Source organism: Stegostoma tigrinum, chromosome 17 (genome assembly GCF_030684315.1).
Source record: "Stegostoma tigrinum isolate sSteTig4 chromosome 17, sSteTig4.hap1, whole genome shotgun sequence".
In the NCBI taxonomy this organism is placed as follows: Eukaryota; Metazoa; Chordata; class Chondrichthyes; order Orectolobiformes; family Stegostomatidae; genus Stegostoma; species Stegostoma tigrinum.
In genome coordinates, this window is record NC_081370.1 from 57,785,118 (window position 1) to 57,812,784 (window position 27,667).

The following is a 27,667-nucleotide window of genomic DNA, read 5'->3' on the forward strand; positions in this document are numbered from 1 at the left end:
CAAATAGGACTGGAATAATTTAGGATATCTGGTAGGCATGGATGAGTTAGACTCAAGGGTCTGTTTCTGTGCTGTATAACTCTATGACTTTAAACCCCAAACTTTTTATATAGAAAAAAGCTAGTTCAATAGCAACCAGGGAAACATTATCAATTGCTGTAAAAATCCATTCACTTTTGCAGTGTAACTTAGGGAAGGGAAATCTGCCTTCTTTAGCTGGTCTGACCTATAAGTAACTCCAGATGTATAAATACTTCCTGAAGCAGCCGAGCAAGCCGCTGAGGACAAGTGGTGGGCATCAAATGCTGGTGACAATATCCAATGAAGGAAGAAAAGGCCTCCTTTGTGTGAGAAGTGTTTGAGAATTGGGTTTATTTGCCCATACCTTTGGGGCTATATAATTTCACAGCAAAACAAAATCTGGGTTCATGGTATGACAGGCTGGTGGAACCAGATACCTTGAGAATCCTTCGACAACCGAACGCAACATGAGCTCGATTAACATGAGTTACCACTAAACTCCCTCTGCACTCCATTATTTTCTGCCACTGAGCAGTGAAGACTTTATTCTCTCAGCTCCGACAGCAATTTGGAGAAAAGGAGGGAAAAAAAAGGCAATTTACTTTTTCTCTTGTGAGTTGTGAGTTTGGTACCTCTATTGATATAAATAGAACGAATTTCAACAGTTCAACAAACGTCAACAATTTTTGTTTAATTGCTTACCGATGCAGTTCTCTCCGGTGAATGAATAGTTGCCGTTGTCATGGTAACCAGTCCTGCACTCACAGTGATACCATCCCGGTACATTTACACATCGGGCGTGTCTGTGACACTGTATGATGCCTTCGGTGCATTCATCAATATCTGTCTCGCATAAATATAGCGCACGTATGAGGAGCAGCGCTTTTAATTCCACATCACACATAACTGATACAGCTTATGATTTCTATGTCCTTCCCAGCATGAAATGCCGCGACCAGAATACTTAATATTGAATCAGCTTCACAAATGTCTTCACTGTGCTTGTTTTGGGGGAGTCAAAGGACATTAATTTGGATGCAAAAGGCAAAATGGGCCCACATTAAGTTCTGAATGATGTTGCAACCACACACCTCCTTGCAAAGATTATTTGTCAAAAAAAATTGTTTTGACATGTTAATTGTCTTGAAACAGGATCCCGGTGACCCGAGAACTCTCACCTATCATTTCTCATTTCAAACCGGTGCATGATCAACTGAGTTGTGACTGTAAAGCTCTTGATTTCTGTTATTCGACTCACAGTCCCTCACATTTCCGCTTTACAAATGCATCATCTTACAAATTATGTCAAGGAAAAGAAAAATATGTCGAATTTAATGTGAAACTGCGTCTTGGAAATTTCTAATCTGACAAATTCAATATTTAAATTGTCTTCTTGTTCGACGATGCTTGAAACTGGAAACTGGATGGACTTAGTGATCACCCAGGTAAGCTTCAAACATAAAATCCTACATTGAAATTAAAGTGATTTTTACCTGAACAGTAAAAAGTGTTGTTCCCTTATCAGAGAAAGATGATAATGGTGGTTTAACCTGAGGGTCACCACATCTCAGAAAGGGGAAGGGTGAGGAGGTGATTCATTCATGGCAACAGTAGAATGAATTGAACTTAATGAACTCATAGTAATAGCCACACTCCTACATTGTAACTTAGCTAACCAGCCCCCATGCTGAAGACTACAAAGGTTACAGACATGTCTTTCTGATTGATGTGCTGGGGTCCACCATCATTATGGGCAGGGATGTTTAAGGTGTCTCTTCCTCCAGTGAGTTGTCCATCACCATTCACCATTGGATGTGGCAGGACTGCAGAGCTAGAATGTGAGATCATTTTCCTTGGCCTATCACTTGCTGCTTATACTGTGTGGGAAACAACTAGTTCTGTTTCAGTGACAATGGGAACTGCAGATGATGGAGAATCCAAGGTAATAAAACGTGAGGCTGGATGAACACAGCAGGCCCAGCAGCATCTCAGGAGCACAAAAGCTGACGTTTTGGGCCTAGATTCTTCATCAGAGAGGGGGATAGGGTGAGGGTTCTGGAATAAATAGGGAGATGGGGGAGGCGGACCGAAGATGGAGAGAAAAGAAGATAGGTGGAGAGGAGAGTACAGGTGGGGAGGTAGGGAGGGGATAGGTCAGTCCAGAGAAGACGGACAGGTCAAGGAGGTGGGATGAGGTTAGTACGTAGGAGATGGAGGTGCGGCTTGGGGTGGGAGGAAGGGATGGGTGAGAGGGAGAACAGGTTAGGGAGACAGAGACAGGCTGGACTGGTTTTGGGATGCAGTGGGTGGAGGGGAAGAGCTGGGCTGGTTGTGTGGTGCAGTGGGGGGAGGGGATGAACTGGGCTGGTTTTGGGATGCGATGGGGGAAGGGGAGATTTTGAAGCTGGTGAAGTCCACATTGATACCATTGGGCTGCAGGGTTCCCAAGCGGAATATGAGTTGCTGTTCCTGAAACCTTCGGGTGACATCCTTGTGGCACTGCAGGAGGCCCATGATGGACATGTCATCCAAAGAATGGGAGGGGGAGTGGAAATAGTTTGCGACTGGGAGGTGCAGTTGTTTATTGCGAACTGAGCGGAAGTGTTCTGCAAAACGGTCCCCAAGCCTCCGCTTGGTTTCCCCAATGTAGAGGAAGCCACACCGGGTACAATGGATGCAGTATACCACATTGGCAGATGTGCAGGTGAATCTCTGCTTAATATGGAAAGTCTTCTTGGGGCCTGGGATAGGGGTGAGGGAGGAGGTGTGGGGGCAAATGTAGCATTTTCTGGGGTTGCAGGGGAAGGTGCCGGGTGTGGTGGGGTTGGAGGGCAGTGTGGAGCGAACAAGGGAGTCACGGAGAGAGTGGTCTCTCCGGAAAGCAGACAAGGGTGGGGATGGAAAAATGTCTTGGGTGGTGGGGTCGGATTGTAGATGGCGGAAGTGTCGGAGGATGATGTGTTGTATCCGGAGGTTGGTGGGGTGGTGTGTGAGAACGCGGGGGGATCCTCTTTGGGTGGTTGTGGCGGGGGCGGAGTGTGAGGGATGTGTTGCGGGAAATGCGGGAGACGCATTCAAGGGTGTTCTCGACCACTGTGGGGGGAAAGTTGCGGTCCTTGAGAACTTGGACATCTGGGATGTGCGGGAGTGGAATGCCTCATCGTGGGAGCAGATGCGGCGGAGGCGGAGGAATTGGGAATAGGGGGTGGAATTTTTTCAGGAGGGTGGGTGGGAGGAAGTGTATTCTAGGTAGCTGTGGGAGTCGGTGGGCTTCAAATGGACATCAGTTACAAGCTGGTTGCCTGAGATGGAGACTGAGAGGTCCAGGAAGGTGAGGGATGTGCTGGAGATGGTCCAAGTGAACTGAAGATTGGGGTGGAAGGTGAAGTGGATGAACTGTTCGAGCTTCTCTGGGGAGCAATAGGCGGCGCCGATACAGTCATCACTGTAACGGAGGAAGAGGTGGGGTTTGGGGCCTGTGTAGGTGCGGAAGAGGGACTGTTCGAAATAACCTACAAAGAGGCAGGCATAGCTGGGGCCCATGTGGGTGCCCATGGCCACCCCCTTTGTCTGTAGGAAGTGAGAGGAATCAAAAGAGAAGTTGTTGAGGGTGAGGACGAGTTCGGCTAGGTGGATGAGGGTGTCGGTGAAGGGGGACTGGTTGGGCCTGCGGGACAGGAAGAAGCGGAGGGCCTTGAGGCCATCTGCATGCGGAATACAGGTGTATAGGGACTGGGCGTCCATGGTGAAAATGAGGTGTTGGGGGTCAGGGAATTGGCAGTCCTGGAGGAGGTGGAGGGCATGGGTGGTATCACGGACGTAGGTAGGGAGTTCCAGGACCAAAGGGGAGAAAATGGAGTCCAGATAGGTGGAGATGAGTTCGGTGGGGCAGGAACAGGCTGAGACAATGGGTCAACCGGGGCAGTCAGGTTTGTGGATTTTGGGAAGGAGATAGAAACTTCAAGGGCCACAACTTTCCCCCCACAGTGGTCGAGAACGCCCTTGACCGCGTCTCCCGCATTTCCACAACACATCCCTCACACCCCGCCCACACCACAACCACCCAAAGAGGATCCCCCTCGTTCTCACACACCACCACACCAAACTCTGGATACAACGCGTCATCCTCCGACACTTCCGCCATTTACAATCCGACCCCACCACCCAAGACATTTTTCCATCCCCACCTCTGTCTGCTTTCTGGAGAGACCACTCTCTCCATGACTCCTTTGTTCGCTCCACACTGCTCTCCAACCCCACCACACCTGGCACCTTCCCCTGCAACCGCAGGAATTGCTACACTTGCCCCACACCTCCTCCCTCACCCCTATCCCAGGCCCCAAGATGACTTTCCATATTAAGCAGAGGTTCACCTGCACACCTGCCAATGTGGTATACTGCATCCACTGTACCCAGTGTGGCTTTCTCTACATTGGGGAAACCAAGCGGAGGCTTGGGGACCGCTTTGCAGAACACCTCCGCTCGGTTCGCAATAAACAACTGCACCTCCCAGTCGCAAACTATTTCCACTCCCCCTCCCATTCCTTAGATGACATGTCAATCATGGGCCTCCTGCAGTGCCACAATGATGTCACCCGAAGGTTGCAGGAACAGCAACTCATATTCTGCTTGGGAACCCTGCAGCCCAATGGTATCAATGTGGACTTCACAAGCTTCAAAATCTCCCCTTCCCCCACCGCATCCCAAAACCAGCCCAGTTTGTCCCCTCCCCCCACTGCACCACACAACCAGCCCAGCTCTTCCCCTCCACCCACTGCATCCCAAAACCAGTCCAGCCTGTCTCTGCCTCCCTAACCTGTTCTCCCTCTCACCCATCCCTTCCTCCCACCCCAAGCCGCACCTCCATCTCCTACCCAGTAACCTCATCCCACCTTCTTGACCTGTCCGTCTTCCCTGGACTGACCTATCCCCTCCCCACCTCCCCACCTATGCTCTCCTCTCCACCTATCTTCTTTTCTCTCCATCTTCGGTCCGCCTCCCCCTCTCTCCCTATTTATTCCGGAGCCATCACCCCATCCCCCTCTCTGATGAAGGGTCTCGGCCTGAAATGTCAGCTATTGTGCTCCTGAGATGCTGCTGGGCCTGCTGTGTTCATCCAGCCTCACATTTTATTAACTACTCCTGTTTGGTAGCTTCACCAGGTTGATACCTCATTTGTAGGTATGCTTGAGGCTGCTTCTGGTATGCCCTTCAGCTCTCTGTATTGAACCAGAGTTGATCCCCTGGCTTGACCGTAATGGTTGAGTGGGGGATATACCGGGCCATGAGGTTACAGACTGCCGGAGTATGATTCTCCTGTTGCTGATGGCCCACAGCACCTCACGGATGCCTAGCCCTGAATTGTAAGATCTGTTTCAAATCTATCTATTTTAGCACAGTGGAGGATATCCTTAATGTAAAGAGAGATTTTTGACTCCATATGCATGTCCAGTGCTCACTCCTGGTGACATTGTATTGGATCTGGCTGTGAGTTTGCTCACTGAGCTGGAAGGTTAGTTTTCAGACGTTTCATCACCATTCTAGGTAACATCATCAGTGAGCCTCCGACGAAGCACTGGTGTTATGTCCCGCTATCTATTTATCTGGTTAGGTTTCCTCTGAACGTCTGAAAACTAAGCTTCCAGCTCAGCGAGCAAACTCACATCCAGAACTTCAACCTGAGCTACAAATCTTCTCAAAACTCGCTAACATTGTATTGGGGTTTAGAAGGATTGAAAGGTGTTCTCATTACAAATTTCCAGAAGATGGAGATGTCTGGATAGAGTGCATGTGGAGTAAATGTTTCCACTAATTAGAGAGACTAGGATCATGGCTGCTAAGTGAAGCAATGCCCTTTTGGTACTGGGATGTGAATCTGTGGAACTCGTTGCTGCAGATGGCTGAGAAGGTAAAGTCATTTTAGTGTTTTTAAGACAGAGATGGATAGGCTGTTGATTCATAAGGGATCAAAGCTTATGGGAAGATGGCAGGAGAATAGGGTTGAAAAAAGTATCAGCTGTGATTGAATTGTGGGGCAGACTGAGTGAGCTGAATGATCTAATTTTGCTTATGTGTCTTATGGCTTTAAGCATAGCAGTCAGATTATTATATTCAACGTGTCTTATCATGGGCCATGGTTAGTTCAATATTTGCTGTCTGTCTTACAAGGCCACTTGGAAAGAAGCCAAAAGTCAAGCATATTTTTATGGGTTTGGAGTCACATGTACGTCAGACCAGCTAAGGACAGCAGATTTCTGAAAAGAGTATCAGTGAGCCATCTGGGTGATTTTTATTAACAAAATCAATGATCATTTCATCTCTCCTGGATTTCAATTCCAGATTTTATACTTTCACAGAATTTTTACAGCACAGAGAGAGGCTATATGGTCATCATACATGTATCCATTCTCCACATGAGCAATTTCCTTTGTGCCATTCTCCTGCCTTCTTTCAGTGATCTTGCACATGCTCTCTTTTCAAATTACAAGCGTCCCTCAAACTGCCTCCATCACAGTCTCAGTGTGCATTCTAGACCCTACAAACTGTCCTCATGTAGGTAATGTGTTCAGAACTCATCCTTGTAGAGCTGAAGGGAGTGGTTCCTCTCATTCTCACACAGGAGGTTCGGTATACTCTCTCTGGAATTTCATCCCAATCGTCTTAACTATCACACCCCATCACTAAACCATGCCAATCACTATATCCTCTCAAACCTGCCCTCCTACCTCCCATGACCATCACTGATTGCTGTGGAATATTCCATTGGTAAGAGCCGGTGGCCCCCTGCCCTGTGAAATTTTTCTACAAACCATGAACTAGCTCCCACTTCCTGACAGTCTTGATTGACAGCAAATGCCCCAGAATTAAAATCACTTGGCACTCATGCCTGCCAGCGTCTGAGGTCTTTGTGCTTGCTTCAAATGTCGTCATTGCAATGGGCAGCAAGCAGGTATTAGGGCTCTAAGATCACTGCTTAAGGGAGGAAATGGCCTATTGGTACTACCAGTGAACTGTTAATCTAGAGACACAGGTCATGTTCTATCCCATGGCAGACGGTGGAATTTGAATTCCTTAAAAATCTATCATTAAGTGTCTAATGATGACCATGAATCCATTGTTGGAAAAACTGATCTGGTTCATGAATGTCCTTTAGGGAAGGAAGCTACCATCCTTACTTGGTCTGGCCTACATGTGACTCCAGGCCCATAGCAACATGATTAACTCTTGTCTGCCCTCTCGGCAATTAGCGATGTGCAATGCATGCTGGCCTGGCCAGTAACAGCCAAAGCCCCTGAATGACTTTTCAAAAAGTGCTCAAAAGGCTGACTAACTTTATGCTGACCTAAGTCAGAACGTCGCACATTGCCAACCAAGTTTAATGAAACATGATCAGGAAACTGCTAACTAAAATCATAAAGTATCTGGCTTCTCAAATTGGAACGCTATTTAGTGGAAAATGGTTCAGCTACTTTTGAGTGAAGGGCACTTCTTTCATTCTGTTAATTTAGAGTTAATGAGCCAGATTTTGCTATCAAAATAGCCATAAAGCTACTGTGGCTCCCTGTTATTTAAGAGCAAGTTATACAGGGGCCTCAGGCGAGGAATAGACATGCGGTTGAATGCCAATATCCAAAGATTTTTCTCCCACTTACTAGATTTATGAAAACTGCACAGCATTATCTGCTTCAGCACTGACATAGATAGAATATTACAAAGTTGCACATCTGAGCTGAGCTATATTTGCCTCTGAGAATTTAATCTTGACATTCGAAGTGAAGATACTCTTGATGTCTTGTGATAATTGTTAATTAAACCCCAATCACCCTTGCTGCATCAGAAAACAGTAAGAGGGCAAGGGTGAGGAAAAGAAAGCTGGTAATAATGGGTAGAAAAGTAGAAAGCAAAAGTGGAAAATAGAGGAAATAGACGAGCAGCCAAAGGGCATAAGCAAAAAATGTGCAAAAATGTCAGCAACAAGCCGAAAGGTCCTCTGTTTGAATGCAAGAAATGTTTGTAATAAAGTAGTGAAATAACAACAACAGTTCTGAGGAAATGTTAACTCTGTTTTCTCTTTCACAGATGCTGCCAGACCTGCTGAGCTTTTACAACAAATTTGTTTTTGTTCCTGATTTACAGCATCCACAGTCCTTTTGGTTTTTATACGAATTAGCAGCTCATATGGATGTAAACAAGTACAATATGATTGTGATGACTGAGGTATGGCACCAGCATGATCTTTGCCAAGAAATAAACATCTAAGAGTTTACAATAAACAGGAAGGATAGACAAAAAGGAAAAGGAGGCAGGGTGGCATTGTTAGTGAAAGGATATGCGTGAGATTGATTCCACATCTAGATTTCCTGCAATGAGCTGTATTTATACTAATAATATAGAACAGGGTTTCAAGATGAACTTCTTAAACCAGCACTTTGAGGACCCAACTTGGGAGCAGGCTGTCCTAAATTTGATTTTATGCAATGAGAAGGAGTTATTTAATAATCTTGCTGTGAGAGAGCCTTTTAAAAATGTGACGATAACATGATTGAGTGGAATGGAACTTCAGCCCACAACTTGCAGTCTCAAAGAAAAACATGCTACCAACAGAGCTATGGGTTATTACGATGAAGATTCTACTATTATAATTTTTATATATTTATTATATACAGGCAGGACCCAGGTTACCAATGGGTTCTGTTCCTGACTAAGTTCTTAAGTTAATTTGCATGCAAGTCAAAACATAACATAATACAGTATTAAATAGCCATTTGTAATTATGAGAAAATGTTCATATGACAGATCATTGAAGTTGATATTAATATGGGATTCACAGCTTAGACATTTTTAAATCAGGTACTGCTTGTAATTTATCATACACAAATTAAAGAGTTAGATCTAAGGCAGAAGGGAGTCATAATTATGCACATACATGCATTTACAGAAATAGTTAAACATTGAAATATTAGAATTATTGACAACTATGCAGGGATATGATGCCACACAGTGCCAGTTAGAACAAGGCTGGCACTTTATATTCTTCATGAAATTATGAGGAGTATATAAATCATGACAAGAATGTCACTTTTCTTGCAGATTCTCGTGATTGCTTTGGAATGTAGGCCAAAGGGTATTTCTCAGGTTTTCCAACCTGCCCAGGAAAGGAGTACATTCTGATTTTTGTTATTGGAAGTGAAGTAGAGTGAATAAGTAATAAGGGATTTGGGAAAAAGGAAACTGTGGAAGAGCGATCATACCATCACGAGGTTCGATGTCAGGACACAAAATGAGAATGATTTTGCAAAAACAAAAAAAAACTCCTTCAAGATGAGAATAGATGTGGCCCAAGATAAAGAAATAGGTCCATGGATCAATAGTATGAAATTATCATATATCAACAGGAAAGGGTACAAAATATATTCTTACAACAATATATGGTGCGCTAAGGAAGAATTGATAAATGCATGCGGAATTCAAAACTAATCTAAAATAATAAGCAGAAGTACACAGTAGAATTATTAATAGATAATATCTGTAAAAGCCCTGAGGAATAAATAAAGTGTTATGGAAAAGTGGAACAGCATGTTGAATGAGCCACAAATTAATCTGAACAAAACATTTAGTGAGATGGAAATAGAGAGTTTAATGCACTGAAGGGGAGGAACGACAAAAATCTGCAGTATATACTGAATGAAAGGGGTGGCATAGTGGTTAGCACTGCTGACTCACAGCTCTAGGGATCCTAGGTTCAATTCTACCCTTGGGTGACTGTCTATGTGGAGTTTGCAAATTCTCCCCATGTCAGTGTGGCGTTTCTTCTGAGTGCTTAGGGTTCCTTCCACTGTCCAAGGATGTGCGGGTTAGGTGGATTGGCCATGTTAAATTGGTCTTTGATGTCCACATATGTGCAGACTAGATGAATAAACTGTAGAAAATGCAAGGTTAGAGGGATGGGAGTGATTTGGATTGCTTGCTCTTCAGAGAATCAATGTGGACTCAATGGACCAAATGGCCTGCTTCTACACTGTAGGAATTCTATCAAAGCATATAAACAAATGTGCTCAAAAACAAAATATCCTGAAACTGTGACTGCAAGGAAATAATAGCACAGAAGTATACCAGTAGAACTCTGCTTTTGTAAATATGGAAATTAAAGAATAAACTAGTCACATTAAATCTGTACAAAACATTAATTCAACAACAGTTTAGTTAATGAATAAAGATTTGCAATCCCTGAGGACATTTCAGGCAGATTAAACATGTAGTGTCGGTTTATGAGAATGATTTCAGAGATTGGGAAAGGATTATTATTAGGGCAGGGATCAGAACGGCCAGGACAATTTTCATGGTCTTGGGGAAAAAAAAGAGTTTGAGGCGATTAAACTGGTTTATAATTATGACGGGTTTTAATAATGAATAGAAAAAGATTATTACCTCAGGTTTGGGAATTTGATGTCAAGGAATCATCAGTTGAAATTGTTATTGAAGAAGTGAGAAGAGATTTCTTTGCCCAGCAGCTTGCTGGAGCATGGAATACATTGCAGTTGGGAATGGTTGGTCAGTGCCAATGTATCTTGAATGGGAGAACTAATTTCTATTTGAAACAGCAGCCGATACTGAGCTATGGGCAGAGAGAGACAAGCAGGATGATTAGATCTGAATTGTTCTCATAAAGAGCTGACAGCTAACATCAATGGAGCTAAATCTTTTAGACTCATCCTCAGTCTTATGTTGAACTCATATGCACATCTTTATCGTCTTGCTTCGAAATATGCAAATATGAGGTGATGGAAACAGCAGATAATTAATCACCTGTGAATTGTATTAACACGGTGCTGAGTCCAGTGGAAACGGTTCGGGAAAATGTCACATAAAAAATAAAGTTTTGAATGTTTTGAAAGATCAATAGTTGTCAGATAGAGTGAGGGCAAGTTTCTTGCCCAATTGGGCACCTGAGCACTGGCATCACAAGTCAGAGGCTGGCAGAATCTTGGTGCTACAGACTGCGGATTGTGGCCCACAATAGCAAGAATCTAGCAGCAAGAAAGGTGAAGTTTTTATTTAATTCTCACAGGGAGGAGACAGGTAAGGGGAAGGGGCTCAGAGAGGTCAGAAGAAGGGGTAAGGGGTGTGACTTTCTATGGGACAATTATACACAAGTAAGTACACAAGGACCAAGAGTAGGCCACACAACCCATCAAGCCTGCTCCACCATTTGTTAAAGTCATGGCTGATCTGTTTTTAACCTCAACTCCACATTCCTGTATATCCTGATAATCTTATATCATCTCAAACCACCAAGGATCTACCTACTTATGCTTTTAAAATATTAAAAAGTTTTGTATCCACCACCTTTTGAGGAAGGGAATTCAAAAGACTCACAGACATCTGAGGGGAAAAAAAACTTTTCTTTATTTCCGTCTTAAATGAGCAATCCTTTAAGTTTAAACTATGCGCCCCAGTTCCAGATTCACCCACAACAGGAAACATCCTTTCAGCATCTATCCAATCAAGTCCCGTCAGGATCTTCTCTGATTTGAGTGAAGTACCTCGGGCTCTTCAAAACTCCACAGGATCCAGGCATGGGTCAGTCTAGCCTTGTCCTGATTCAGTTACCTTCTCGCCCATCAGTTCAGCTGTTTATAACCATGGCTCGACCATTTAAGGTCTTTAATCACATATGAGTCATGATAGCTCCAAAAGCTCCTTCTCATTCGACATTTAATTGTGGAAAGGGTGAGAAGTGGGAGGTCATACATGGCCCATTTCCCTGTAAACCATTCCTATTCACTGATCTATCCAGGTGCCTTTTACATGTTGTAATTACATCAGCCTCCACCACTTCCTCTGGCAGCGTATTCCATACACGCACCACCCGCTGCATGAAAACACTGTCCCTCATGTCCCTTTTAAATCAACTCCCTCTCACCTTAAACCAATGGCCTCTAGTTTTCCACCCTATACATGCCCCTCATGATTTTATAAATGTCTATAAGGTCGCACCTCAGCCTCCAATGCTTCAGGATAAATAGCTCCAAGTCTATTCAGCCCCTGCCTATTGTTCAAACCCTCCAACCCCTGGAAATACCCTGGTAAATCTATTCTAAACCCTTTCAAGTTTTGCATCATCCTTTCTGTAGCAGGGAGACCAGAATTGTACCCAGTATTCCAAAAGTGACCGAACCATTGTCCTTTACAGCTGCAACATACTCTCCCAACTGCCATACTCAATGCACTAACCAATAAAGGAAAGCATATCAAACACCTGCTTCATTATCCTTTCTACCTGTGGCCCCTCTTCCAAGAAACAATGAGCCTGCACTCCAAGGTCTCTTTGTTTAGCAACACTTCTCAGGACCTTATCATTAAGCATATAAGTCCTGCCCTGATTTGCCTTTCCAAAATGCAACACCTCACATTTATCTAAATTAAACTCCATCCATCACTCCTCAGCCCAACCTCCCATTTGATCAAGGTTCCATTGTACTCTGAGGTAAACTTCTTCGCTGTCTGCTACATCTTCAAAATTGGTATCACCTGCAATCTTAATAACCATACCTCCTTTATTCACAGCCAGTTTTCCTCCAGGTCAAATGACTACACCTCTCAATCACCTCTCTCACCACATCACCAGATGAGAGAAAACTCCACCCCACATGGTCTGGCTTCACAAGTTAAAGATTCAATTTAATCATGTAAATGGTGTCCACTGCTTACCATTTGCTTTTGATCCTTTTCTTTTAAAGAAATGATTCAACTGTCCATCGATCAACTTTCTTAAAATCCAAACAACTCATGCTTCATTCCACTGCCTGGATCTATGGAGAGCGATGACAGTGACTCCACAATGTTTTTACCATTCCACAACTGTCCCTGCCTCTCTCTCTATGGGCAGAATTCAAACATCACCTAATCAATACCTTCTGACTTCTTTTCCTTTTAATCCTGTTAACCTTGATGGTGCTCTGCATGACATGCATTTCAGTTTGTAGAGTCAAAGAAACAGATTTGCAATAGAAACTAACACTGAGATACTCCTGCACTGATGTACTGCTTGCCAGTTCAATAGGGCCGTTCTGAGACCACAGCTGGAGAACTCTATGCAGGTTTCTGAAGAAGGGTTCAGGCCCGAAACTTCAGCCTTCCTGCTCCTCTGATGCTGCTTGGCCTGCTGTATTCATCCAGCTCTACACCTGGTTATCTCTGTGCAGGTTTGGTCTCTTTGTCTTATGAAGGATGTCCTGGCTATGCAAGGAATGCATCAAAGATTTACCAGACTGATTCCTGAAATGGTAGGATTGATATATCAAGAGAGACTGAATCAGTCAGGACTATATTCACCAGTGATTACATAGAAACCACATAGAAACCTTTAAAATTCTAAAAAGGCAAGACAGGGTAATTGTTGGAATGATGTTCTCGATGACTGCCAAGTTCAGGACCACCTTTCACAGTCCAAGGATATGGGGTAAGCTACTTCGGACTTGGATGACGAGACACTTCTCCACTCAGAGAGTGGTGAGCCTGTGGAATTCTCTGCATGGAAAGCAGTTGAGGTCAAAACATTGAATCGTTTCAAGAAAGGGGTTAGATATAGATCTCAGAACTATAGGGATCAAAGGATATGGGTAGAAGGTGGAAGCAGGAGACAGAGTTTGATGATCAGCTGCAATCACATTGAAAAGTGAAGCAGGCTCCTTCAGGGCCAAATGGCCTACTGCTGCTCCTATTTTCTAAGCTTCTGTGATATCAATCACTTCAAGAGCAAATGACTGAATCAGGCTGAGATACGAAGTGAATTTGCACATGCAGTGTTGTATTACATATGATAAAATAATATTCATCTGGTCATACAGAACTTGAACACTGCTGAAAACAGACACATTTTGCAAAAGCTTTTTTGTTTTACAATCATCAGAACATTCACAAGAGTACCACTGAAAAGGGAAACAACATTTTCAACGGTATGAGAAAAGAATGATGATCAGTTGGCAAGGAATTCTGATTGGTGGAGCCATTGGTGTGGAGAATATTTCTATACAAGCATGGCAGATCAATAACCTGCTCTATCCTGTCAAGGGCATTTCAGTTAACAGAATGACATTTAATTGCCAAGCTTTGTTTAAATTTAAAGCAACAAGTGCTGCATTTACTATGGCAACACCTCTACCAATCAGACCCCACATGCTACAAATCACTCGCTTTCCCATATGCAATCAATTGTTGTTCCTCTTAACCTTTGGTATTTCTGTGAATGCCCAGATTAGTGCAAGACGAAAACTGGGAACTAAACTGTGCCTTTTTCTCATCAATACTAAAATTAAACAAAATAGATTCCACTGAAACCTATGATTTGCCCAAAAAATTGAAGTACTGTTCACCGCACCAGCCTCATCCCATTCAAATCATCTTTTCCCAACTTGCCCTGCCAGCCACTTACCCTCCGATCATTTTCTAATAGGTGGGTATTAAATAGCTGTAAACACAGCAATGCCACTAGTTTTAACCATGTGGCAGTGCAGCAGTGAGCTCCAAGTGCTAACCACTTTCTCTGCAAGGAGATCTCCCCTCGACATTTACTTCAGACAAAACCCCTTGGGCCATGGACGAGGGCTTTTGCTGCCGGCGACCCCCTTTGTGTGTGCGGATGGGGTATCTGTCTCCCTTCCCTGCCTCCCCATTAAGGCCACTGTACGTGTTTGGGGGATGGGGTTTGGGTGGAGAATTGCAGCTGGTGGAATGCAAAGCTACATGTCCATCCAGTGAAAAACCCAGACGTGATCCTACCATTACGATAAGCAGTACTTTCACATTAGCCACATGTTAGGTTTCCTCACTGTTGAAAATATATCCCAGCATACTTGCCTTTCATAAACACACACAATATACATGTATACTGGGGGAGGTGATGGCCCAGTGGTATTACCATTAGACTATTAATCCAGAAACTGTCTGGAATTAAGAATCTACTGACAACCATGAAATTATTGCCGATTGTCGCAGAAACCCATTTGGCTCATTAATGTCCTGCAGGGAAGGAAACTTGTCATTCCCACCTGGGTTGGCCTATGTGTGACTCCAGACCCACAGCAATGTGATTGTCTCTCAACTGCCCTCTGAAATGGACTAGCAAGCCTTTTGGCTCAAGGGCAGAAAGGGACGGGCAATAAAACTGGCCAGCCAGTGACACCCATGCCCCATGAATGAATAAAGTAAACATGGTGAGAAAGACTGATTCCTGTACACCCCCTCCCATTCCTCAGATGACATGTCCATCATGGGCCTCCTGCAGTGCCACAATGATGCCACTCGAAGGTTGCAAGAACAGCAACTCATATTCCGCTTGGGAACCCTGCAGCCCAATGGTATCAATGTGGACTTCACAAGCTTCAAAATCTCCCCTTCCCCCCCTGCATCCCAAAACCAGCCCAGTTCGTCCCCTCCACCCACTGCATCCCAAAACCAGCCCAGCCTGTCTCTGCTTCCCTAATCTGTTCTTCCTCTCATCCATCCCTTCCTCCCACCTCAAGCTGCACCACCATTTCCTACCTACCACCTCATTCCACCTCCTTGACCTGTCCGTCTTCCCTGGACTGACCTATCCCCTCCCTACCTCCTCACCTATACTCTCCTCTTTACCTATCTTTTTTTCTCTCCATCTTCGGACCGCCTCCCCCTCTCTCCCTATTTATTCCAGTTCCCTCTCCCCATCCCCCTCTCTGATGAAGGGTCTAGGTCCGAAACATCAGCTTTTGTGGTCCTGAGATGCTGCTTGGTCTGCTGTTTACATCCAGCTCCACACTTTGTTATCTTGGATTTCTGTACAAACCCCACTGTCAATTTCTACACACCAGAGAAAGTTGCTTTCTTTTGCAACCACCATGCAGCGTGTGAAAAGGCAAATCTCTTTGTTTACCAAGGCACATCTCCTGATTTAAATAAAACCAAAAACCTGGAGCAAAGGCTATAGTTCCAACTCTGGACCTGATCCAGCTCACTCATTAGTTTGCTTCAGATTTGTATCCTGACTGCCTAGAGATGGTCACGGTGGGCTTATTTCAAATTGAAAAGAGAGGCCAAGCTGAAGTCTTTCCCTAAGTGAAAAGACTTTTGACTTTTAATAATAAAAAAAACTAACCAGGGAGCTCAGTGAGGCTTTTTGACAACTCACCAATTAAGAAGCTACCAGCGACCAGAGTGTGATATTGTGGACTTTGTTTCAAAAAGCAGCTGTGGGAAAGAGCTGGTAACATTCAATGTCAATACACCAGCAGCATAAAAGCAGCTTTAATTAGCACCTGCATGGAATACACATGAGAATCATTCACTTTACTCGGCAAGTTTTATTTTCTCTTGAATAAAATCTACATGTAATTAAGTAAAACTTCCCACAAAAGTCGAGGACAAGAAGTTTGACTGATCCAGAAAGTTGACACATGAGGAACAGAGAGAGGCTCCTCCTCACATGGTTATAAAAGCTGTAATGAGGTTAGGAGCTGAGTGACCCTGGAGTAACCCAAACTGGGCATCACTGAGCAGGTTATAGCTGAGCAGGTGCAGATGGATATCATTAGCAATCATACCTTCCAGCACTTTACTTACGATAGAGAGTGGTAATTGGCTGGGTTGGATTTGTCCTGCATTTTGTAAATAGACCTATCTGGGCTATTTGCCACATTATTGGGGAGATGTCAGTATTGTAATTGTACTGGAACAGTTTGGTTAGGAAAGTAGCAAGTAGTGCACATCGCCTTTGTACAATCCAATGTCTTCATCCATTTCTTGAAATCACCTTGTGCGTAAATAGCCACAAGCTACCTTTTATTCAGCTACTTATGAAAAATCTCACAGGCAATTCAAACTTTCTTGTATGTAGCAACCAAATATTAGACCTCTCAAATAGGTAAGTATAAGCCTGCGACCCAACTTAGCTATTACCCGATTAATAGTGAAATCTGGTCAGGACTTTGACCAATGGTAGTCTGTTTCTTGAGTATGCCTCCTGGGTTTGATTCTTGTGCAGTGTTCTTCTTTGAAGTTCTGCCATTGAGTTGTTCTTGTGTTTGATTCTTATACAGATTTTCATTGTCCAGTCTCTGAGGTGATATATTGATTTCTTGGGAGTCTTTGTTCTGAGTTACTGCAAGTCTGCAGCTGGCCATCTTCTCAGAAGTAATTTCTTTGTTCCTTGTTAAATTTGGCATTGACTGTGCATTTGAAGACACAGCTTTCCAGTGATTAACTCCTTAATTTCTTCTGCAATCCTTGTCCTTTGTGGTGGACAAAACATCTAAATTTATCTAACCGGTGGCAAAGGAGTTTATGTAACCTTGCCGAAACATGGCTAATTGCTTGAGTCTCTGTGTCACAGCTTGTCTTTGTTCCTTAACAGTTTATTCCATACAAAGTTATTGCTGTAAATAACGATTTATCTTCTGTTGATCCATTCAGTCCATGAACAGTTAGTAAAGTTCTGAAGTCTACAATATCATCGCATGGCATGAATTGAATTGGGTGAACACTTGGGCATCTATGATGCTGGGAGGCCAAGCTGGAACATCCTCTCAGCACTAATAGCTGAGGATTCTGGTAAACATTTAGCCTTATCTTTTGCATTGACGTGTCAGATTCCCCCATCATTGAGAAGAGGGATATTTGTGGGCTGATGTAGCAGTACTTCAGATTTTACACCTGATCAAAGCACAGAGAATGCTAGAGAAACTAAGCAGGTCTGACAGTTTCTATGGACAGAGCAACAGATTTAATGTTTCGAGTCTGGTATGATTCTTCTTCAAATCCCGTTATTTGTGGGATCAGTTTTTCTTTGTCAATCTGCTTATGCTATTTGACATGCATGTAGTACTTCATTGAACCAGGCTTGGTCCCCTAGCTTAACGGTAATGGTTGAGTGGGGGATATTGCGGGCCATGAGGTTACAGATTGTGCTGGATTACAATTCTGCTGCTGTTGATGGTCCACAGCACCTTGTGGATGCCTAGTCTCGAGGCAGTTAAGAGTCAACCATATTTCTGTGAGTTTAGAGTCACATATAGGCCAGACAAGAAACAAAAACAAAAATTACTGGAACAGCTCAGCTGGTCTGCCAACATCTGTGGAAAGAAATCAGAGTTAACATCTTAGGTCAAGTGACCCTTCTCCAGAAAAAGTATGGATGGCAGATTTTCATCCCGAAAGGGCATTTGTGAATCAGATTTTGTTTAGAAATGACAATCGACAATGGTGTTGTGGCCAGTTTTAGACTCTTAATTATAGATTTTATTGAATTTGAATTCCATTTCCTGCCATGTTGGGATTTGAATGCCATGCCTCTGGAAATAGCTAGGTTTCTGGATTTCTGCAGTAAAACAAAGAATTACGCATGCCGAAGGTGTAAAACAAAAACAGAAGTTGCTGCTGAAATGCAACAGATCTGTGGAATGAAATGGAGTTAACCTTTCAAGTCCAGTGGCTCTTCTTCAGGCCTGAGGAAGAGTCACCCAACCTGAAATGTCAACTCTGATTTTTCTCCACAGATGCTGCAAGACCTGCTGAGTCTCTCCAGCAATTTTTTATCTCTGGGTTTCTAGTCTAGCAACAATACCATGGGACAGTATTGCCTCCCCGCTGCATTTAAGTGAGACATCCTTGAGGTGAAGTAAATATTGCATGAAAAGATTGAAACTGTGCTGGGTAGCTGTACTGTGTGATTGATTCCAGGCTTATATGACACAACATATATTTGGTGGTACAAAACATGAGTATTGCTGAGAAAAGACAAATTTCATTGAAACTTTTCATCTTGCACTCTTCAGGACAATTTGCAAGAATACCACAATAAAGGGGAAGAATATTTTTATACTGAATGGAAAGAGTGTGCTGATTAGTTGGTGAGTCTGATTCAATGTGGAGAGTGCATTTCCCCTTGTTGGAGAAGCTAGAACTAAGGGTCACTGTTTAAAATCAGTGGTCACTCATTTAAAACATAGAGACAGGGATTTTTTTTATCTCAAAGAGGGTCATTTGTCTTTGGAACTGTTGTCTTGAAAAAGTGATGGAAGCAGAGACCTTGGATATTTATAAGGCAGAAATGGAAATTCGCTTATTAACTGGAGGATGTAATGTTAGCAGGAGTAAGCAAGATTGCAAATTTAAGATTACAATCAAATCAGACATGATCACACTGAATGATAGAACAGACATGAGGAGTTCAAGCATCATATCCTGCTTATCATTTTGTATGTTCATATGATTGGTGGAAGTATTTGCCATGAAGAATGTATTGGTTAGATGATGATTGATAGTTAACTGCCAAGCTTTGTCTAAATGTTAAACCAGGCAGGTTGATTCTGATTGTGCTGAGGAATGAACCAGAGAATGGCCCACTTGGTTGAGTTAAAACTAACGTCGTTAGTGTAGATGTTTCTTGTCTGCAAAAAACAGAGTCCTGACTATTAATAGATGTAGCTTCAAGTACAAACATGTGCACCACACTTTGAGCTCCACTCCCATTCCTAAACCGGTTATCAGCATAATTCTTAGAACATTTAGAACTATTTAGCAAATGCTGTCCAACTGAGTCCAGTGTTGGATATGATGTTTAGAGTTGTCTCAGCAATCTGGGAGGGTATAGACAGAACCTCTACCTGTTGTGACAGCTGAACAGAAACGCTGTTTGATACAATCCACCAGTTTTTGGGACTTACATGTCCAGCAACACAGCAGTACTGAAAAATCACACATCACATTACTCATTTGTACGATGAGTAGAAAATCTTTCTGGGTTGATAACAAAATCCTGCTAATGGTGAATATCAATTCTATTGATACTAGTTGCACCTGTGGCTTAAATTTTTGAGATCCCTTACCCTTAAATCTGAAGTAGACTGAGCATTCTCAAGGCCAAACCTGGCAGACTTTGGCCTGTTAATGAGCTGGCACAATATATAGCAAGAAATTATCTCAGGATAGTAATTACACTGCAGCATTACAGCTTTGAGATGATCCAATTCAGCAACAAGCTTGCATTTTGACCAAATGACTCTGGCCTTATTTATGATCTGGCTAATAATATAGTGTGTGGAACTGTAGAGATTCTTTCCAGAATTATCCTCAGTGAAAATGAAGGAGGATTGATGGGTACAAGATTGGAGTATTGTGGCATGCAAAATGTTCTGAAGTATGTTGTAAGGGAGACAGCAAGCAAATTAGACAGATATAATAGGAACTGCAGGTGCTGGAAAATCCAAGATAACAAAGTGTGGAACTGGATGAACACAGTAGGCCAATCAGCGTCTTAGGAGCAGGAAAGCTGATCTGCTTTCCTGTTCCTAAGATGCTGCTTGGCCTGCTGTGTTCATCCAGCTCCATACCTTGTTTTTTTTGGATTCTCCAGAATCTGCAGTTCCTATTATCTCTGATATAATTTTAACTGTGAAGCCTCTCCTAAGGATGCCTAACCTGAAGAAGTTACCCTCCTCCCTCCGGACAAACCTCAGGGGATATCTAACAATATGAAAATCTCCCCTCCCCCTACTGCATCCCAAAATCAGCCCAGCTCGTCCCCGCCTCCGTAACCTGTTCTTCCTCTCACCTATCCCCTCCTCCCACCTTAAGCCGCACCTCCATTTCCCACCTACTAACCTCATCCCGCCCCCTTGACCTATCCATCCTCCCTGGACTGACTTATCCCCTCCCTACCTCCCTACCTACACTCACTTTTACTGGCTCCATCCCCACTTCTTTAAATTGTCTGTCTCCTCTCCACCTATCTTCTCCTCCATCTATCTTTGATCCGCCCCCACCGCTCCCTATTTATTTCAGAACCCTCTTCCCCTCCCCCATTTCTGATGATGAGTCTAGGCCCGAAACGTCGGCTTTCCTGCTCCTAAAATGCTGCTTATGTTTATCCAGCTCCACACCTTTTTAGGCAAATTAGACAAGCAGTTCACTGAGATATATCCTTATAAGGAAATAATTAATGTAGTTAGAGCGGTTTAGCTGTATATTCATTAGAGGCAACAATTAGCAAGTAACTTGAAGGAGCAACTCTTATTTGCATTGGACAAAAATGTCATGCTATATGACCCCTAGATCACAGGTCTTATTTAGGATCTAGACACCATTGTAGACCCTGTGATAGCCGTGCAACCATTAATCAGAAGGAAAGGATTGGGTGCAAGGAGCAGATGATGAGGACAGATATACCATGAAGATAGCACTGAAATGGAAAGCCTGTTGAAATGAGACGACTCAGCATTTCAGAACAAACGAAACTGCATCCAGTCTTTGCAGCAAATGACAGGCATATGATTTATTTTACACCAGTGCTGCATGCAACCAATGCGATGTGAAAATGTATAAATATACTATTTTGAGTTGTAAATGGCAGATTATCCTTGAGCTTGACTCTGAGACCTTTCCAATGCTGTGTTGATAGAAGCTTGAATAAGGGCTGCCTAGTTATGACCCAGTCACATTGAAGACCTGGTTTGTCCAATTTCTTCAACAGAGATAAGTCTGGGGTATACTATAGCAGAGGACCCTCTGCTTACACACCAGGAAAGGGAATTCATTGGATGGGGAATTTAAGGGAGCCCATTAAGATTTGTAAGGAAATTTCTATAAGCAGATGCAAAAATATACCATCTACACATCAGAAATATGGAAGCAGGAAGTTGGGTACCATTTCATTAAAGACTTGTTACTCAGACAACTTTTCTGGAACAGAACTTCCAATCATGCAGACAGGAAAAATATGTACATGCATTGAGATTAATGCAACTGAATAAGTAAGCAATAGCCATTCTTTAAAGGCATTGCCTTTAACAAAGAGGATTCAATCTTTCTGGCTTAAATTTAAATAAAGCATGGCAGTTAACTAACAGGCATCACCTTCTTCATGGCAACACCTGTACCATTCAAAGTTGACTTGCCAATCTATCACCAAATTCTCATCATACAGTGTAAAACATTGCTCCCCTCTGCATAGGTATTCTTGCGAATTGCTCTGATGCATGCAGGATGTAAAGTTTCAACTAAACATTTCCGATATGAAGCAATATATTTCACTACTTGGTCCTCCTGAGAAGTGGGAATTCTTAGAGTATAGAGCAGAGGGCCTAGAATGCTTTATTTCTGGTACAAAAAACAGAAGCTGCTGGAAAAACTCAGCAGGCCTGGCAGCATCTGTGAAGAAAAGAAATCAGAGTAAATGTTTCAGATCCAGTGACCCTTCCTCAGAACATGTTTTCTGGGGCCTTTCTAGTACACACAAGATGTGCATTTCTGTTAAAAATGGGTACTCGTAACATGAAAATGTAGCTTTGAAGAAGGGAAATTGAAATGATCAGAACACAAATATCTTCTCTGAATCAGCTCGCAATGGACCGGTAATGCCCAGATTTTCTAGCAAGACCTATGACCTGAGAGTACTTTTACTAATAAATCTGGCTGATCTTTAATTGGCATGAATGGTATTCAAGATGGTTAAAGATGTTAACATGAAGCTATGGTTGACTGTTTTCAGGCTATTTCTGAAGCTTCCTTGGGCCAACATTTTTTTATAAAGCTTTCAAGAGACAAAAAAAAATTAAAGAAACAAGTATCATTAGTGAACACATTTGTTATTGTAGAGCTTCATTGTGAAGTATCCAAAACTTGTCTGACCAGAACGCATCATTCTTCTGTCTTATTAGCTTTCTCCTCTTGGGTTGCTGTTGCCAACCACATGGACATGAGACTTTATTGCAATTGTCTATGCCCCTTTTTTAATCTGGACTTTCATTCTTACCAAGATGAGAAAACCCCAATAAATGAGCTCAATAAGTGAACAGATGTACTAGTAGAGGAGTTCATTGGAGAGTAATGCAATACTACAGCTACTCTGTCTGATATCTTGATACCTGAAGCTACAAATGGAACTACATATCCTTTGTTATTAAGGAATTGCCAAGAGAATCCAATTTTGGACAGAGGGTCTAGGGTTGACACAGTGGCTCAATGGTTAGCACTGTTGCCTGATAGCACTGGGGACTCAGGTTTGATTTCACTGTCCATGTGGGGTTCGCACATTCTCCCTATGTCTGTGCAGGTTACCTCTGGGTGCTCCAGTTTCCTCCCACATTCCAAAGATGTGCAAGTTAGGAGTATTGGCCATGCTGAATTGTCCATCGTGTCCAGGGATATGCAGGCTAAATTGATTAAGCATGGGAAATGCAGGGTTACAGGGATAGGATGGGGAAGGTAATGACTCTGCATGTGATGTTTTTTGGAGGGGCAGAATGGACTTGATGTTTCCACACTGTAGAGATTCTATGATTCTATGGAATATAATAAGTCAATGCCTGATTAAAGTATTGGACCTATCTCTAATAGTTCTCCAGTTGCAACCTATCTCTCTTTATATAATACTTGTGAAGTAGACAGTCCAAAGTAGTCAACAGCCTACACACTAAGCAGGAGCGACACCGTGTGAAGGCTGGAAAATTAACAGTCACCAGAACTGAAACGCATACTCTTTCTATCTCTAAAGATGCTACCAGATATACTGAGAATTTCCAGCATGCTCTGAGTTTATATGCCATGAAATGCTTGATTATTAACAGCCAACAACAGGCCAGTGGGTGTATCTGTCATCCCATCAGCCCTTGCTTGAGAAATGATGTAGGTAAATTGTTTCCAGCGCAGCAGAAAATCAGATGCATGTTTTCTTCACTAGCCCTAGAGTCAGACAAACCTCTCCAGCAGCATGACTAATCCCCAAGCCCCTGTAATGAGCAACCAGGTCATCTTCCATGCAACCACTAGGCGTAATGCACGTTCCTCACCCATCCAAAGAGTATTCAGGCTTTAGATTCTTCCAGTTCTTGGTTGCAAGTTGTGTGTTGGACTGACAGCACATGATGACCCAACTCCTATACTCTAATGAAGGGCCTAGGCCCGAAACGTCAGCATTTGTGCTCCTAAGATGCTGCTTGGCCTGCTGTGTTTATCCAGCTCCACACTTTGTTATCCTGTACTCAATGAGCTGACCAGAAAGGCTAGCATACCAAATGACTTCTTCACTACCCTGTCTACTTGTGATTCCACCTTCAAAGAACTCTGAACTTTCACCCTATCTGATCAAAGGTCCCATTGTATTCTGAAATAACCATCTTCACTGTCCACTGCACTAACAATTTTGGTGTCATCTACAAATCTACTCACCATACGCCTTAAATTCACATCCAAATCATTCATATAGGTAACAAAACTGAGTGGACCTTTACTCTGGACCTTATTCCCTTCACTTAACCAGACTGTCACTGTTTCGTGAAAAACATAAATTGCTAGAGAAACTTAGCAGATTTCGCAGCATCTATGGAGTAGAAAACAGAGTTAACATTTTCGATCCAATGACCCTTCTTACAGTCACTTCTTAGTTCTTTTTCCTCTTCAGCCTTGGCAAAGGCTGTTGTTGGGATAAAATTACATTTGATCCTGAAGGTGCATTTGGCTTCATATTTGATCAGTTCTCCAAAAAGATGAATCTCCATTAAGGCTCTGCAAATCGTCTGCACAAGAGTTGGCAAGGCCTCAAAAAAATGATTGCAATTCATTTGTGCCCGTATAAAAGGAAAATACTGAATTAGTGGTTAGAAGGTGCAAGCTTGTAATGTACACCACTATAAATAAATGCATTTAAAAGTGTGCAAAGATTGTTTCCAGTTTTTCTGTCACAATCTAGTTTTCTGATTTTTTAAGTTTAATCCCCAGTTTGATGTAGGATATCAATGTTATAACAAAACATGAAAAAAGGGAAAATGATTAATCTGAATTTAAGCTGAATATTATCAAGTGAGTCATAATTATCCCAAAACCATCACATAATAAATGACTGAGAAATGAATATATTTTGTCAAAATGTTTCCTCTTGCATGTCTCAATAAGTTCAAAAGAATATCAAAGTAAAGGGGAATAATATTATATCCTGTATGAGTATAGAGTACTTATTGGTTGACAAGTTGAATCTGACTGATAGAGGCAAAGTTCTAGAGTATATGCACTCATTAGGTGATGACTAACAGTTAACTACCAAGTCATGTTTAAATTTAAACCAGGCATGTTGGCTCTGATCGGTTTTACTTATTTTAAATATTGACATCATCCAAAATTTTTAGCTAATTTATGCAAGTGACATGGTAAAGTGTACATTTAGTATTAACAAGAAACAATTTTAGATCACACATCTAAATGAATACAAATGAAGAGGAGGCTACATTGTTGAATCAGAATTTTTGACCACGGGGCAATATTAAATCCAAGAAATAGCACTTTGGAATCTTTAAGATGCAGGTGAGGACTCAACTTAACAGTTCAACTGAACAATGACATCTCTAATAATACAGCATTGAAGAACCAGATCAGATTACGCACTCAACAAACATCTATACTTTTGTTCATTTTTGACTCATTGGGAGGTGATAGCCTAGTGGTACTATTGCTGGACCGTTATTCCAGAGATCCAGGTAACATTCTGTAGACTCAGGTTCAAATCCCACAATAGCAGATGGTGGAATTTGAATTCAATAAAGTATTTGGAATTAAGAATCTAATGATGGCCATGAGTCAATTGCTGGGGAAAAACCCATTTGGCTCATTAATGCCTTTTAGGGAAGGAAATTGCTGTCCTTACCTGGTCTGTCCTACATGTGTGACTCCAGTCCCACAGATATGTGGTTGACTTTGAACTGCCTTCTGGGCAATACATGTTGCCTAGACAGTAATGCCCTCATCCCATCAATGAATTAAAAGGCTAATTTGATTAGTTCTGTGTAAATAACAGCATTCTCACCTTCAATGTAGAAACTCATGGGCTCAAGCTCTAATCCCAAATGCTGAGTGCAAGAGTGAAGATAATGTTTAGTCTCAGTAAGGTGGGAGGACTGCACTGTCAAAGGTGCCATACAAACATAAGAGCTAGAAGTCATATGACACCACGTTATAGTCCAATGGGTTTATTTAAAGCCATAAGTTTTTGGAGTGCTGTTCCTTCATCAGGTGAAGTCCTGTTGGACTATAACCTGGTGTCATGTGACTTCTCACATGGTCCACCCCAGTCAACACCAGCATCTCCACATCATAAAAACTAGGAACAGGAATGGGCATTTCAGCTGTAAAGTTATTTTGTGACGTCATGGGGTTGTCAAAGGATAGCCGTAAAAATCCTTGTCTACCTTTAAGTTTCAACAGTTTGTTTCACCAAAATGATAAAAATGGGGAATTTATCAAGATATTTCACTTAGCATTTTATGCTTTTGTGTAAGACTATTACACAGCTCAAAGGAAAATGATACAGAATCAGAGATCAAAGACAAGAATATGGACTGTGAAACTAAAACAACATCTCTGATCATCAAAATGTGACAAGATTGAATTTAAATGATTTTCTCGTTGAAAGATTGGAATGCACTTTGAAAATACCAAGCTGAAATAATGATTCTTATGGCAGAAAGGTGCAGTAAATGTTGGCACATTTAATTTAAAAAAAATAAGCTTCAAGTCATTCTGACACACAGAAAGAATGTTCGTGCTTACTGGCTAAAAGATAGAGAGAGATTTCAAGAGACATTTATATTGGCTATACAAACTCAAATGAAATTAAATCAGACATTTAAAATGCCACTTTCTGCAGTTCAGGACAAAGGGAAATAAAATAGCCACACATTCGTGTTAAAAGTGAAGAATGGGACAATACAATATAAAATACATTGACTGCTTGAGAGGAAATGGTTTTGTATCCATCTTGCCTCTTAGTCTTCCAATGGCTTTTTTGTCAAACCATGTACATAGTGAGTCAGCTGAAATTTGCTAACTTATAACTTGTTCGGTTTCATCTGGGAAACGGATCGGTCAGTAGCTTAGAGAATGTTAGAGCCATTTGTCTCCAAAATAAAACTAATGGCTTAAAGTATTAAATTTCCAATGGCAAGACAGATTAACTTGGTTCCTTAGGATCAATTGGAAAATTACAACTTATATTTAGATGGTGCATTGAACATAATTCAATGTCCTCAGCTGTGTCGGGCATGTTATGAAACAAAACAGGACATTGAGCCACAAAAGGACATATCAGATTTGATGATCAAAAGTTAGTCAAAAAGGATAGGTCCTGAAGACAGCAGATTAAAGAGATGGAGGTTGTGTAAAATAGCTAACTGAAAGCCCAGCCAGTATGGGTGTGAAAATGGAGCCTGGAGATCAAGCACGTAGTTTGCAAGGACAGTAGAGGCACTGTTTTGCTTTTTGAGGACAGTGGGTGATAAATGGCAGAGTTCAGAAGGCACGAACACCTCCTCTTAACAGGAAACCATTGAAAACATTGGTGAACAAGAAGATTGGAACGGAAATTTGATGGTCAGCGATATCATGGGGTGAGGATTAAGGAAGCAGGAGATTTGTTTCCTGGACATGGTTTTGGAGGATGAAGCAAGTCCAGAGGTGAGACATTGCAAGGAACTTGATTGGAAGTGTTAGGTGGGCTACTGTAAGGGCAGGACATGGCAGAGGCTGTTGACCAGATTGTCTTAATTGTATTGTTAAAAATTTTGTTGTGGGATGTGGGAGTATCCAGCATTTATTGCCCAACTCTAACTATTCAGAGAACAATTAAGAG

General features: G+C 42.3%; 1 protein-coding gene across 6 annotated transcripts in view; it reads right to left on the reverse strand.

Annotated features, from left to right (window-relative positions):
* LOC125459556 (protein kinase C-binding protein NELL1-like) overlaps window positions 1-27,667 on the reverse strand; it is an 858,388-nt gene that overhangs the window by 75,815 nt on the left and 754,906 nt on the right. For 5 of the 6 annotated variants that reach the window (XM_059652179.1, XM_059652176.1, XM_059652181.1 and 2 more), the window contains one exon: window positions 724-864. The exons of the other annotated variant lie outside the window; for it this stretch is intronic. In XM_059652179.1, coding sequence (XP_059508162.1) covers window positions 724-864 — 141 coding nt within the window. The remainder of the gene's footprint in view (window positions 1-723; window positions 865-27,667) is intronic. 6 annotated transcript variants of the gene reach the window in all.